The sequence below is a fragment of the Arctopsyche grandis genome, chromosome 6 (genome assembly GCF_051622035.1).
Source record: "Arctopsyche grandis isolate Sample6627 chromosome 6, ASM5162203v2, whole genome shotgun sequence".
Classification (NCBI taxonomy): domain Eukaryota; kingdom Metazoa; phylum Arthropoda; class Insecta; order Trichoptera; family Hydropsychidae; genus Arctopsyche; species Arctopsyche grandis.
This window is the reverse complement of record NC_135360.1, coordinates 20,903,254-20,919,592: the sequence shown is the minus strand read 5'-3', so window position 1 is coordinate 20,919,592 and position 16,339 is coordinate 20,903,254. Positions and strand designations below refer to the sequence as shown.

General features: G+C 31.5%; 1 protein-coding gene and 1 non-coding gene across 2 annotated transcripts; one reads left to right on the top strand and one right to left on the bottom strand.

The window, feature by feature from the left end:
* Positions 1–6,709: 6,709 nt before the first annotated feature.
* On the bottom strand, positions 6,710–6,826 carry TRNAL-CAA (transfer RNA leucine (anticodon CAA)). The gene is made up of 2 exons: positions 6,789–6,826; positions 6,710–6,754 (listed from the first exon to the last, which is right to left on the bottom strand). It is a non-coding gene; the product is annotated as a tRNA-Leu (tRNA).
* Positions 6,827–11,068: 4,242 nt separating this feature from the next.
* Positions 11,069–16,011, top strand: LOC143913639 (uncharacterized). Its single transcript, XM_077433538.1, has 3 exons — positions 11,069–11,150; positions 11,229–11,263; positions 11,350–16,011. Exons 1-3 carry the CDS (start codon positions 11,098–11,100, stop codon positions 15,555–15,557), a joined length of 4,296 nt encoding a protein of 1,431 aa, XP_077289664.1. The 5' UTR covers positions 11,069–11,097; the 3' UTR covers positions 15,558–16,011.
* Positions 16,012–16,339: the final 328 nt, after the last annotated feature.

Sequence of the window (16,339 nt, the reverse complement as noted above, 5' to 3'; positions counted from 1 at the left end):
AGTGAGCTTATGCCACTTTAAAATGCTCATATAACAAAATACGTATAAAACATACATCTAATATATAATATCGAAAGAGACTTTGTAACTATATTTGGGTGGGAAACGAAAACAATTCAAGTTTCCATGACGACAAATAAATTCGCCTCCGGCCCCAGGAGGCGCCGGATTCTGGTATACATATAATTTCGAAAGAGACTTAGTATATGCATATGTTTGTTTGTTCGTGACAGTCAATTTAATATAATAAGCCGCTAATTTAATATAATTAGAACTATTCAGTAGCCTTACTATTTGTGTCTATCAAATGGTCCAATACGCAGAATTTAGATCCATATTTTGACGAAGCAAAAATTATATTACTATAATACTAATATAACTCGCAAAGGATAATATTTCCTGAAATCATAATAAATTATCTAACCAACTGCGGTTATCCAATCAACGATAGCTACACATGCGTATTTAACCACGCAAATGTTAAGTTGATCGTCCAAGGGTTTCGTATTGTACGTTCTCTACATATGTACATATGTATGATGGTATGTATACAGCTAAAATAAGATAATAAAACTAACACACTAAATATGTATGTACGTTACACATGTCCCTTTCGGTGAGTGCATTAGTCCAGAAACGTGCATCGGGTGTCGGCTAATCGCCAACGACCGCTGTCATCGTACAAATGTGTTAAATGGCATGTGAACTGTCGTAAATTATCTGCGAGACTCACCTCTGTGGATTACAGGCAGATACGGATGTGGAAAACGCAACCAGCGGCACACGAGCGTGAAAGTGGCCGATCGGAAACAACCGCATATTATTAGTTTTAACGGGGTCGTGTAGCAACTCTGGTTAGACCTTTTGGACCGCTATATCCGCTCGTGTATGTTTTACACATATATTATGCATAATTACATGCATTTTTACTTCGGGAAAATTCACTGAGCGACAAGAAAAAGAAACAAATAGTTATTCCTGATGAGTATATGTAATATGTATGTATAATAATATAATATAATACACAAAATGTATGGAGTATCATAAATGAACCGAAACAATTCCAATGATAATCACAAAAATTTATAAAGAAAATATTGGCAATGATGAATTCAATAAAAATTTTCATGTGTGATAAAATACTGTCCAATATTCAGTTAATAAATACATACTATATGGCAAAATACATTATATATTTAAAAAAAATTACTGGATTAACCGCCGGTCTGCAATCTCCTCGTTCCGACCCAATAAATATCCCGAGGAAAAACATGATTTTGGTAATAGGTACCTAAAACCGAGCGATGATAAATGAAAGACACAATGAATGCCGAATTACGTTTTCCTTGCCTTTTTCCCATAGTTTTCTAGGCTCCTACACGCTCCCAGATTTTCCGATTTATATATATATATATATATATATATATATATATATATATATATATATATATATATATATATATATATATATATATATATATATATATATATATATATATATATATATATATATATATATATATATATATATATATATATATATATATATATATATATATATATATATATATATATATATATATATATGTATATATATATATATATATATATATATATATATATACATATATATATATATATATATATATATATATATATATATATATATATATATATATATATATATATATATATATATATAAATATGTGTGTGTGTGTGGTGTACCTTCATGAGCGCGTTCGAGTGTTGCGTGCCGCGAAAACTCGCAAAACACACGTGGAAAATATTTATTTTGTTTAAATTGCCCGACATCAAGCAAGAAAACTTCGTGAAAATTTTCTGGAAAGCTTTTTTTGTTATTACATATTATTTTTTTATCAAACTAAAATTGCTTTTTTGCCAAAAGCGACGAATCAACAAAAAATTTGTATAAATACACATGTATATATATGTATGTATGTACAAACGCCTAAAATTAATGTTCACTGAAAACTTTGTTCATCAAATACACTTTCTTTTTGTTTTCCTTTTTTAATTTTAATTTCTCAATACTTTCCGAAAACGCCAGAACAGGAAAAAAATAATGAAAAATCCAAGCAATTAATTTTCGCGAGAAATTTTCTCATTGTTGAATATTAATCTGTTCGCAATTTTGTTTGGCTTAACTTAAAGCTCGAAATGAGAAAACGACACGTTTAATTCAGACTTATTCTTTTTACTTCTGATTTTATTTTTCGGATGAAAACATTTAACATACGCCCTTAAATAAAAAAAATTAATAAAGAGACACGATATACATAATTATAATATTGACAAACGCGAATAAATAAAATATATTAATTATTACTTCCTTGACGAAAATTTACCATGAAAAAAAATCTATTTTTTTTAGATATTTTTTCGAATGCGAATCAGAGAGAGCCTACCGAAATTTCGTTAAATATTCATATATAAAAAAAGTTTTCAAATGAAATTTACAAATCTCTTGCGAAACCTTGTACAAATATGTATTTTCACATTTTTTTCGCGTTCAATCGTGAGGCATTCTATTTTGATGTACATACATACATAAATACATAAATGTATTTCCACAAGGTATACATATATGTATTTATGTGCATATATATGCGTATTTATATAATTCCTCTCAATTTGTATATTTTCATACAATTTGACTCATTTGGATATGTTCATATGTATATGTACATGCAATATGAAATAAAATCAGGCACTGTCAACTAATTAACCTACCCTATATTTGTCACCATGTATAGCATATTTATAGCAGTGAATGGTGAATAGCTTTAGATGATGATGATGATATGATGATATGCTGATGATAGATGATGCATACATACACATACATTGAAACAATGCATAATGTATATGTATGTAGTACATATGTATTTTATTTACTAGAATTTTGCCATAGTGACATTACAGAGTAGTTCCAACTTCCAAGTCGTCACCATGGCTAAACAAAAAGTGAAAAAATTATAAAATGAAAACAAAACAAAACATAATAATATGCATACAAGTTTGGCCATAGGTATCAATTTAAGGCAACCTGTTATGGCACCTATTAAAATGAAATTAAAAAATATTTAAACTAAAATAGCACATTCAATTTTAAAAAATAGATTAATTAGAAACAATGAAACATTTCATATGATATAAAACAATAAAAATATATTATGATAGAGAAAACCCATTCGCATACATTTTTGAGATAAATTTAAGAAAAAATAAAAGAAAAGTGTCGAAAGTGGAATAAAATAAATCAAAACATCTCCATCATTACATGCCACCGGAATAAATTCCAATTAAAAAAATAAATTAAACCGATTTATACATACATATAATACAGATATGTATGTACGTGTACATTATATTTTGTACGGCATTCGAAATACATTTTATAATTTTAAAAATTTAAACATAACTCGTGTACGTACATCCTGCGGCCAGTTTCCGATAACGACAATCTCTAAAAAAAATATTCACGACAATTAAAGCTAAGGGTGCCGTTGTTTACACGCGCGACCGTTAAAAACGGCCCTTAACGTACGTAGTGAGCCCACTCGGGTCGATCGGCAGGGAATGTGGGGTCGTAGAGGGGAAAGCGAGGAGGGTAGGAGGGTCTCTATTATTGATGGGCTCGCGTGTCACACACGGTCCCACATAAAAAGCTAATTGGGTCCCTAAGAAGCATTCCCGTGTATCGAGTGGACCGCGTAAAATGTTTATGTGAATTTTTTTCGTGCGCCGCCACTGCTGATCGAAATGATTGCCATACAGACAGAGAGCATTATGATAAATTTTATTTTAAAAAAATCGAAACTGTAATAGTCTATGCAATATATTTAAAACAGTTATTTCATCACACCGACGATTGTTCGTGCGACAATGTGCATACTTTTGAACGGACTTTTTATCAAGTGCACGAATGCGTGCACCTACATAGCTACTAGTGAGAATATATTTTGTAACGGATCCAATAAATCTCCTCAATTTTTCACAAATTCCAGTTATTAGCATCTCGAACTTATTGAATCTTACAAAAGCTACATACCCAATACATTTCCCGCAAATTTACTTACTGTGTTTCAAAAATTCGTTAATTGTCCATAGTTGTCTCTATTTATATTCTATTACATAAATAGAGACATCTATGGACGCTGAACGCCAAGATGCAAGATAAAGTCCAATGCAATCAAAGAAGTATGGAACGCTGCATAACGAGGAAAGACAGGAAGCGGAAAACGTAGTTGAGAAGTATGACAAGGGTAGTGGACATAGTGGATAGAGTAAAGAGATTGAAATTACAATGGGCTGTCCACGTAGATAGAAGAATGGACGAATGGTGGAGAAAATAAGCCCTTGAATGCAAAACGGGTAAAAAGAAGTCCACTGGGAAGATGGGTACACAAAATTAGGAAAATGTGTGGGGTGAGATGGATAAGAGTTGCGCAAAACAGAGACGAGTGGAAGCGTGTTGGAGAGGTCTTCATCCAGCAGTGGATGGTGATGTATCCATCCACTGTAGTAAGACACTTATGTAGGTTAAACGTACATCTCTTGCACCGTCTCTCAACCAATATCATTTCGTATAGACAATAGAACATTGTACGTACGAAAGTTGAAAAGGACAGCATGTACATATGTACGCTTTACCTATGTAAATGTCTGGATGGATTATATGGAAAAGTTGTTAATACTTACATACATATGTATCTACAAAAATAGTTCCGGTCATGACACATTATAATTTTGTGATAAATATTAAATAAAAAGGCCTTGTAAAAATACACCTTAAATACAAAAATATGTATGTGTAAAAAATATATATTTTTGACGTTTAAAATTCGCTAGATAATAAATTATGCGTAAAATAAAGCAATAAAAAAATCGCAATCAATAGAAAAATCACCTGACTATTGATTTCAATAATCACTTTTGGCACAGGTATACTAGATTTTGAGTTAAAGACTGCAAAAGCCAAAAATCTGTAAAAATTGTACACTTTTTTATACGCTCATATCCCGTAAACGAAAAAACCAACAAAAATCATTATCATATTTGAACTCAGTAAAGATTGATTAACCTACGCTCCGGTGACTTTTGTTATTGAAAAGACGTGACATACTTTGTTGCTCGGTGTGATTAGTTTTTGGCATTAAAAATTCGCCATAATTTAAATTTTATAATATACATATACGACCCGGGTTCTGGTTATTAGCTGGTACCCCCCTCTAGTCGGGTCTGGGTTAGATTCAATATTTTTTATTTTTACTTTATCCATGTACATACGTAGTAACGTTTAGTGATCTTGCGAAATACTGATTGATTCCAACTCAGAATCGATTACTGATATCACTTTCATAATCTAGAAAAAATGTGTGTCTGTTTGTGCATTTCGGGAATTTTTACACTATTAGTCATATCGAACTGAAACTTAGTATCAGTTTCTGAAATGCTTATCGATACGATGAAATTTTTTTTCATTGACCAAATATTTAAATTGACCGAAAATGGTACCTCCCCTTATAGGTTTCCAATTATTTTTAAGTTTTTGGATAAATAATAAAATAAATAAAGATAAACCACTCAACGGATCAGACTGAAAATTTTGATCTATAAATACGTTAAACTAATAAAATCTACGCATTTCACGTAACGAATTTGTCAAATATCAAACCTCCCCTCAATATGACGTAAGTTTGAGAGAAAGACAAATATAGTAACACTGCGTCTCAGATCCATGTACATACATACATTGGGTATTTATTGTTGAGTCACTCTTATTTAGAAATTCAATATCTACTTATAAGCAGTTATATTTTAAAGTGGCGGAAGTCCAATTTCCAGTTCCAAAAACATTATTTCTGTTTGACTTTCTTCACTAATTGCTATCACTTATTTTAATTCGATATGTCCAGAATGTTGGAAAAGCAGCATAAACGTATTACAGACCACCAGTATTTTTAAAAATTGTTAAACACAAAACATTAGATTTAATGTTTTGCGAGATATTTCTTAAGATGTAGAAAAGTAGACTTACGCCATTTCCAATTATAACGGCTCATATATGTATTTATGAGAATAGAATTAACACAACCACCGAGATATGAGCCGTTATATTTGAAAGTGGCTGAAGTCTAATTTTCAATTCAAAAACATTATGTCCGTTTGACTTAATTCACAAACTGTTATCCCTTCTTTTAATTTGATATGTCTAAGATCTTGGAAAAACAGAAAAAACGTATTACGTATTACAGTCCACCAGTGTTTTTAATTAATATTGTTAAACGCGAAACATTACAATATTTAATGTTTTTAGAGATATTTATCGAAATGAACAAAAGTGGACTTACATATGTATGTCACTTTCAATTACAGCTACTCATATGTACATAAATAATATGTAAATGTAAGTATGTAAATCCAAAATAGCATTTTGTTCAAGTGAGAAAAAAATCGTAATTTTTATCAACATGACATTGTATCAATTTTATTGAAAGTTTGTGATCGCGATAATAATTTTAAAACTTAACATAGAGGTCGATTTGGAATTTTAAAAAGCAACGCCCAACTATAATTTTTGATTACAGCTAGATTTTTGCGGTTTATTATCTAATATGTAAATATAATACTTATAATAAATATTGTTATTAAATAAATAAAACAAAAAAAATGATGCAAAAGATTTGTCAGAAGTGGGATTCGAACCCACGCCCTCAGAGAGGACCAGAACAGCTCGTACCCGCTGAGCGGGCAAAGTATGAACCTTGAGTCTGGCGCCTTAGACCGCTCGGCCATCCTGACTGATGGCGTGTGTGCTCAAATTAATGTATAAAACACAAATTGTCCTATTTATAACATTATTATTATATTTTAACAAAACAAAATATTATTGCAAACCACATATTCACTCCGATATATAATAAATCACCAACTATTCAATATTCCATTTCAATTTTAAACGCAAAGTTGAAAATATAATTAAACGAACTGACATGTATTCAACGGAAGAAAAAAAACAATTGAATTTTTACGCACTATTATGCTTAACATAAATATGTAAATTAATTTTTCAAAACATTTTTCCACAACTAAAAAACCTCATAAAATTAATAAAAATAAAATGCAATATATATTAAATATTAAAACACTTTTTAATAGGTTAATTCAATTCAAATTAAATTTAAATAATTTAATGAGTTTAGAGACATCTATGAACTTAAATTTACCTCATTTTTTTTTGTAATATCAAATAAAAATTACGAAAAAAAAAATATATATTTTATCGATCGCTTCATAGTTAAGTCTTCGTTTAAATTATTTAATTGAAATGAAAAACTCACTATGATATAATTAAAAAAAATTATTGTCGAATGAAATCCCACGCTCGAGCGATTGTGATAACAAACAGCGTTGTTTTCACAGCTGACGCGTCAAGGTGCCAAAAAAACTGTTAATTTGTAGATATAACACACACACACACGCAATTTCAAACGTTCCAAAAATAAACCTACTGGTTAATTAACCGCCAAAAACAAAAAGTACCCCTCTAATACATTTTGTACGTACATATGTATTATATATATATATATATATATATATATATATATATATATATATATATATATATATATATATATATATATATATATATATATATATATATATATATATATATATATATATATATATATATATATATTATCTTTACATCATCCTTACATCATCCCTTCCGCTATCACAAAAATGTGCCGAATAAAGCAAAACTTTGCTATAATAAAAGCCCCGTTTCATCTGCGACCCCATCATCATTGTCATATAGACACTTACATAAGCTAAATTCGAAAATTAATGTATGATTTTATAATATTTCACTAGAATTTATTCAAGAAGAGCACATACACATATGTTCAAATATGTTTGTATATACTCACGTCACTGTAAAATTAACGACCGAATTTTTTTAATTAAGACCTTCAAATATTTCCTTAGCCATTCGTGTTAATTAATGTTTCATTGATAAAAATTCGGGCTTTTAGCTCATGTCGGGATTGCTACATTTTTAATGACGCCACATCTGGGTGTGGTGGTTGTCCATTCCTTCCAACGCTCCTTTCTTTATTCAGAAGCTCTACTTGAAAGCATTCGAACAGAAGAACATTTCCTTTAATACACATATATGTATGTACATATATGCTCACGTGTATGTGTACACATAATTCTCTTCTTCAGAGAGAATTATTTATATCTGATCTGGGAATAGTCTTCGAAAATAGTTTCAACATTCACATTGAGAATATCTGTGATAGGGCAACAAAAATCCTTGGATTCGTAATCCGTAATTCGTCCGAACTAGGGCTCACTGCCATTCGTCTCTTATATTGTACATTAGTTCGCAGTGTGCTCGAGTTTGGCTCCATTATATGGTCTCCCTATCAACTTCGTTACTCTCTAATGTTGGAACGAGTCCAAAGGAAATTCCTTAGATTTTTATATCTGAAGACATTTGGATTTTATCCATATCTGTTCCCTAGTGCCTTTGTCTTGGGATCTTTGGGTTTCAACTCCCTGGCAAAGAGAAGAGATTTATTTCTTGGGAAACATTTCGTAAAATTACTTAGAGGAGAGATTCACAATCCCACTATCCTGGAGAAACTAAAATTCTGGGCCCCGGAAAATCGTAGAGTTTTAAGAAAACATGATATATTTTTACCAATTAGGGCTAAATCAAACGTGCTCATGAACTCCCCCCTCTCGAGAGCTGTTCGACTCCTTAACTTACTGGCACATTACTTGGACCTATTCGATGCCAGTTATGTTGAGTTGGTGGAACACATCCTAAATAGCACGATATAAATTTTACAATCTTATTTCTTTGTTTTTATTTTGTGAAAATATATTTTACTTGATTTTTATTATTTTTTTATGATGTTTTTTTTTTATTTATGATTTTTATTATTTTCTTATGTTTTTTTTTATTTATGATTTTTATTATTTTTTTTATGATGTTTTTTTTGTAATTTTTATGATTTTTATTATTTGTATTAAAATCACATTGACGCTTTGGGGCAACCTGTCAAGTCTCTGTGGTATTGATTTTTTAAAATAAAATAAAAATAAAATAAAATAACATATGTATGTATTTCAATGAGACTGATTTTTTAATAAAAAAATATTAATTAATAATATTCAGTTATAATTTATATAATTATTAATTATCAGGCCATTCATACAATTTCGTAGAAACGGCGAGCCTGCGTAGAAACGGGTCATCATATGTTCATCCCACCATTTCTCATTATATAATGTTGTTTTGTGTTTTTTCCTTATTATTTTTGTAAAAATGACCGGGTTCCCAGGATCCCGGGATTGAAAGCCCTAATAGTTATACTAGTATGTATAGGATCCATGTTAAATGTATTAAATTGGATGAACGTGATATTCTGAAAGTACGTACATATTTTCATTTACTAAAATATGAAAATATGTTTTTATTTGTAAGTTAAATAAGAAAATATTACCAAGATATTTAATTAGAAAACTAAGTTAATAATTAACCGTACAGAATTTAAAACCAAATAAGAGTACGAAAAACATATTGTATGGTTATTACTTGAGCACTGACTACTGAACAACAAAAAACCACTTTTTGAGTTACCAAAGCGGAAACTAATCAATCTTTATTAAGTTTGACTCATTGAATTTGAATATGATAATAATTTTTGTTGGTTTGCTTTCGTTTACGAGATATGAGCGTTTAAAAAAATGCGCAGTTTTTACAGTTTCTTGGCTTTTGCGGTCTTTAACTCAAAATCTAATATTGTTCATATCAATAGTCAGATGTTTTTTGCTATTGATTGTGATATTTTATTGCTTTAAAATACTTATAATTAATAATGTAGCGAATTTTAAAAGTATATATGTAGGTAGTTGTAAGACAACGCCTCTGTATAAATGTGTAAATACATATACATACATATAATAGTTATTTTTGTTTTCATTACGTGTGCGTATGTGTGCATATGTGTATGTATTTACGTATACGCATGCATGTGTATGAATGTATTATTCTTTATATAATTAGCTATTAAACTATATCTACATAAATAAATAAATAAAATGTAATTCCTTAATCATGACATAATATGTAGACAATTGTATTATTTTTTAATGAAAAAAACAAAGATTACTTTGAGTTTGTACTGATTACTTGATGTAATAAATGAGATAATTACTCCATTCATTTTGTAGATATGGCAAAAAACACAATGCACTACAAAATGCAATATAAAGTGTAAACATCCGTGTACGTCAAGAATAGATGTGTGTTGTTTTATCAAGGACTATATGTACATATATATGTACATATGTATGTATGTATGTATGTAGAGTCGGAGTCGTAAATATTGAGCAACTTGCGATTCCTTTTTCCATTTTCAAATTGAATTTAAGAAGACTTTTAACCACACAATACGTATGCATTTATAGGAATTCATATATAATATTTAGGATTTCAAAAATCTACAATGCAAGTGAATCATCAAAACCGAATGTAATATGCGTCTAAATCGAAAATTAGCGTATTTTTCGTATTGGTTGATAAGATAAAAACTGTATGCACCTGGGCATGGTCTTATGCACATATTTTAATAGTTCAATTCGATATTTCTAATATTCGGCGTCGGAGTGTAAATCGAAGTCACGTTTATTTAAAAAATTCCGCAGCCATGCTTTTATCAGATAAGATAATAGAAATTAATCATTGTATAATATCATTTCAAAATACGAGTATGTCGGTGTGTTAAAATTTTTTAATACTATGTACATATATGTATGTAGATATTGTTAAAATAAAACTTTTGCAATTATTTTTACTTTTATTTTACACGACTTTTACTTGTTGATATGAAAAAAAAGTGATTTTTGGAAAAATAAAGATGACAATACGTACACAAATCTTATCATAAAATCGAAGTTTATCAGATAATGCTGCATACATACATACATACATATATGTATATACAGAAAACATTTGAGGATATTGACATTTTTTGCTAAACAGTTCATCAAATCGGATGCCCGCTACGACAATGGACATAATTGAAAATAATGAAAGTAATTCAAAAAAGTATGTATACCTTTGTATTATAATTTACAAAATAATATTTACTACATATTTGTTATGAGAGTTTTTTTTTATTTTCAGCATTTCCAATAAAAATAATAACTCGGACATCCGAAGTGAGTTCTCCAAATATTTAAATTCTGCAATTTAAATCCTAAAACACATTTTCATTCGATATATATTATATGTATTTTTATTTCAGACCGTCCCGATCAAATAATCGATGCATCGAAATGTGGTCGAGATTTCGAGTGCTACATAGCGATGCTCTTCATCTTGAGAGGAGTCGTACACAACTATCAATTTCTGGTCGGTGTAGAAATACCAGAAGCTATGAAATTTGACGACTTAGTTTTCATCTACAAAGAAAACGACCGAGACTACTTTCGGTGTCTCCAAGCCAAACACACCACCAGCCCAAAGAAAAACATCGACCTGAATAGCTTGGTGACTGTTGCAGATTCCAACTTCAGTCTGGTAAAATATTATTTTTCTTACAAGGATTTAATACATGAAGATTTCTTCAAGGGCAAAATCAATAAAGACCTGTTGGTTTATACCAATATCAAACTAAATCTGAACGGAATCATTGGGCAGAAATCGGTAAATGAAAAAACATGGTCACTTCTAGAATCAATTGATAAGAAATCGTCTGAAAAGAAAAGGAAAAATACTCTGAATGATTTGGTGACATTGATTGAAGAAGAAGACAACATTCTCGATGTCAAAACGGATAAAAATCGATATCGATTCAACGAAATCATCATTCCAACAATACGACCAAATATCAATAAATACAACCTAAACAGAGTTGCTCGAAGGCTTCTGGACTGGCTGATGGGAAAAAAGACGTTCTGTCAAATAGAACACGTCGTTCGACCGTATTGGGAATTTTTGACTAAACATATTCTAGATATAGAAAAAAAAGGTTTCTTTGATAGCTTCTTAATAAATAGCAATACCACCAAAGTGACTTGTAGACTTGAAGATTTTCGTCAAATATTTATGAAGGAGCTAGATAGCAAAAATAAAACTCTACTAAACGCCACTAACCTCAATAACAATACAATAGTAACAAGTATCACACTAAACGATTTGAATGTATTATTACAAAAAGAAATTCCTGAAATAGAAAAATATATTCAAGATTGGAATACGATCACAGATGTTGACTTCGATGATGTCATAAATGAAGTTGAAATCGGCGAATTTTTAAATCGATGTGTTTTTGCATCTAATCAACCTAATTATGAAGACTTGAAGAACATTATACACAGTGATATTATCGAAATTCAACGTGAACGTTTGAAAGACGATATTGACTTTTATACAGAATCGGATATAATTAGATATGGAGAAGACATTTTACATAACTTATATACTAATATAGAAGAATGGAAAGCGTTTAAAGGATATGGCAAATTCGAAGAGAGATTTAAAACGAAAGTTAAATGTAAGGAACTATTGGAAAATCGTTGGAACGAGATACAATTTGGCGTGAAAGAGACTGTGGAGTCCTTCACAGGCAGAGATGACGAATTGGAAGATTTGCACAAAAAAATTCGCAGAGGACGGACAGTGCAATCGCAGACCACAGTTATATGCGGTCTGCCAGGAATGGGTAAGACCGAACTAGTTCGGGGGTATATCCAAAAACATAGCCAACGTTTCGAGAATATAGTCCTGTGGATCGATGGGAAGTCTCAAGACTCTATGGAAGACTCGTTTCGACGATTGGCCAAGGATGAACTGAAAATCGCAACAACAGACGACATCGGCAAGTTAATACCAATAAAAGATCTCGTTAACGAAATCTATAAAAAGTTCATAGGCAAAAAATGCCTTTTTATATTTGACGATGTGAAAAGTCAAGAAGCCTTGGAAAATTTTATACCTCACTCGACGACTGAGGGTAATCACCCATTTATAATAATTACTTCCTGCAGTTCGCAATGGAATCTTGAACAAAAGCAGGAGCTCGATGTGCTGTCGAATCAAGGTGCCGTAAAACTCATTACAAACCAACTGAGATTAGCCGACCATTCCATGTACAAAGACGTTGAAGCACTCGCGGACATCTTGGGCTGCTTTCCTCTGGCTGTCCAACAAGCCACAGCGTACATCTCCTTCAAGGCTAATACTAGCATTAAGTTCAGCATTGCGGATTACATAGAAGCGTTTAAGAAAAATGCTCAAGAATTACTCAGTTACACGCTACCCAAAGAAATGAATTCGTACGAAAAAACTACATATGATAATTTCAAAAATATCATCGAGGCGCTAATGAATCGAGATGTATTTGGAAATAATTCTATTAAAGTAATAGGTGTAATGTCTCATCTAGCACCAGACAACATTCGAGTCAAGTGGTTCTCAAAATATACTACCGAAGAATTGGGCCACATTGTGGAACTCTTGAAAGAGTATTCAATTGTGAAGATCAAGTCCAGTTATATGAGCATCCACAAACTGGTACAACTGGTAACAAAAATTACTCTAAGGCAATTTAAATGGGACTTAGACATAATCCATGATACATATGAATTTTTACATTGCAACTACCCGTATAAAAGCAATTCAATGGATGATTATGAAAAAAAACGTGAACTTATGCCCCACATAGAAGCATTCATATCAAATTTAGATGAAAAGTGCGATTGGAGTTCAGAAGAAATAGATACGATCAAAATACGAGACATGTACTTAGAAAACGCACTTATGTGGTTAAATGACATTCTACGTGTGATAGATCCAAAGAAACGAAAAAAAGTGTTAGAAAGACTCATACAATTAGTTCAAACAAAATATGGCGAAAGCAGTATTGAAGTTGGATACTTGTTGCGTGATATAAATGAAGTACATTATCATTTAGGCAATTATGAAAAACAAAAAGCAGTACTTGAAAGGGCGATGTCAATATTTGAAATGCACCGTGGTGCAGAAAGTATCGAGACGCTGAGTGTTTTATTTTTTGTTGGAATAATGCACAAAAACATAGGTGAACACGATCGTGCTACAGAAATATTCCAAAAAATTTTATCCAAATATTTAGAATTTTATGGTGAGAAACACATAGCAACTGGGAGAGTATTTCAACAAATGGCAATACTTCAGAGATATTTTGGTAATTTTTTGGAGTCAAGAAATTTGATGTCTCAAGCTTTGGTGGCCTACAAGAATGAATTCGGTCCCAAACATCTCGAAACAGCGGTAATTGAAGCCAATTTGGGAATTATTGAAAAAAATTTAGGAGACTACGCACGCACAAGAGAACTGTTCAAATTTGCACTTTCTTCATTTCAACTGTACCTGAACCCTGAAAATATTCGAATCTCAGCGATGCTCAACAACGTCGCCCTCTTAGAATCGGATTTGGGAAATTATTGTCTGGCAAAAAAATTATTGGAACAGGCATTAAAGACAACCCAACAACAATTCGGAATGGATCATTCCAAAACATCCACAGTTTTCGACAGTTTATCGACTGTTGAAAGAAAACTAGGCAATTATTCACGAGCAAAATCTTTGAGTGAGAAAGCTATCAAAAACCGCTTGACAAATTTTCCACCGAATCATATCCGTGTAGCGCCAATACATCATAGTCTTGGAACCGTCGAAAAAGAATTGGGTAACCTGTCGCAAGCAAAACAAATCTTGGAAATGGCACTATCGATCTACGAATTGAAATATAGTCGTACTAACATAAAAACAGTTGCGGTTCTCAATGATTTGGCAAACGTTGAAGCAGAGCTGGGTAATTATCAGAAGGCAAAAGAATTATTGGACATTGGTGTATCGGTACGAGTGAAAAATTACGGATTAAAACATTTTCACACGGCAACAGTTTTCAACAGTCTCGGAGCAGTTGAAATCAATCTCGGCAACTATTCACAAGCTAGAGAACTATTAGATAAAGCTTTATCTATACGAACACTACAATTCGGACCGGACCATATACTAACTGCAGAAGTTCTTCTCAACTTAGGTATCTTGAATAAAAAACAATTTCTTTACAACGATTCAAAACAGCAACTCGAGCAAGCGTTGGCCATATACGAAAAACACTACGGATCATCACATTTGAGAACTTCCAGTCCATTACATCATTTAGGTGATTTGCAAGTCACCCTAGGAGATTTAAATAAAGCAAAAAAATTGCTCGTCAGAGCTTTGAAACCATTCAAAAATGACACGGAATCAGAAAATATTAATACCGCTCGCATTTTGTTTAGTTTGTGTGCGATCCAAATGAAATTGGAAAACTATCATGAAGCTATGAAATTGATCACGAAGAGTTTGAACTTGTACGAATGTCATGTCAGCGTTGCACCGTCAGAAGTCGCCCAAGTTGCATACACACTAGGCGAGATTCAATCGAAGTTTCAATCAATCCAATCGCTAGGTTTATAATTGCTCATACCTGAATTTCACAGTGACGATGATAGTTTGGAAAAATGTCGCATTTTATACGCTCTGGCTATTGCTGGATTAAATCTGGGAAAAAATCACATAGCCAAAGAATTATTGCAGCACACACTGGTATTTTACGAACGACATTCGGACAAAAGCATTTGGAGACTGCTCGCGTTTTAGACAATGTCAGCAAAGCTTCGGAAGCACTGGGTGAACATCAACAAGCTGAGAGTTCACTAACAACTGTTGCTAAAGTTTATGGAGCATATTACGGATTTGATAGCTATGTAACTATCGGTATTATTAACCGTCTAAATAGGATTAGAAGGAACTAAACATGTTCGTATGTACAATAATAATATTTTAATATCAGTGGCTTGTAATCAAAAACATATATCTACACGTAAATATGAATGTATTAAGTTATAATCTGTATTTGCATATACTGAAGTAATGTAAAATTAAATAAATAAATATTTTAAAAACTAATTATCGTATACGATTTTATCATAAAACAGCACACACACACACACACACACACAACCCAAAATAAATTCTCCAATTCCAAACTTTGGCGTTGAGTTAAAGCAAACTTTACTTTCGAGCTGCGTCTCTGAAATTAGTGTAGAAATTGTGTCCAAAAAGGAGGAAACCACCCCAATCCCTCTTCATCACAACTCCCATTCATTGTCGAATTTGTTAAAATTGAAACGCATCGGTGCGTAACGAACGAAGAATAATTTTATGCAAACCGGCCACAATTGTTCTTACTCAAATGC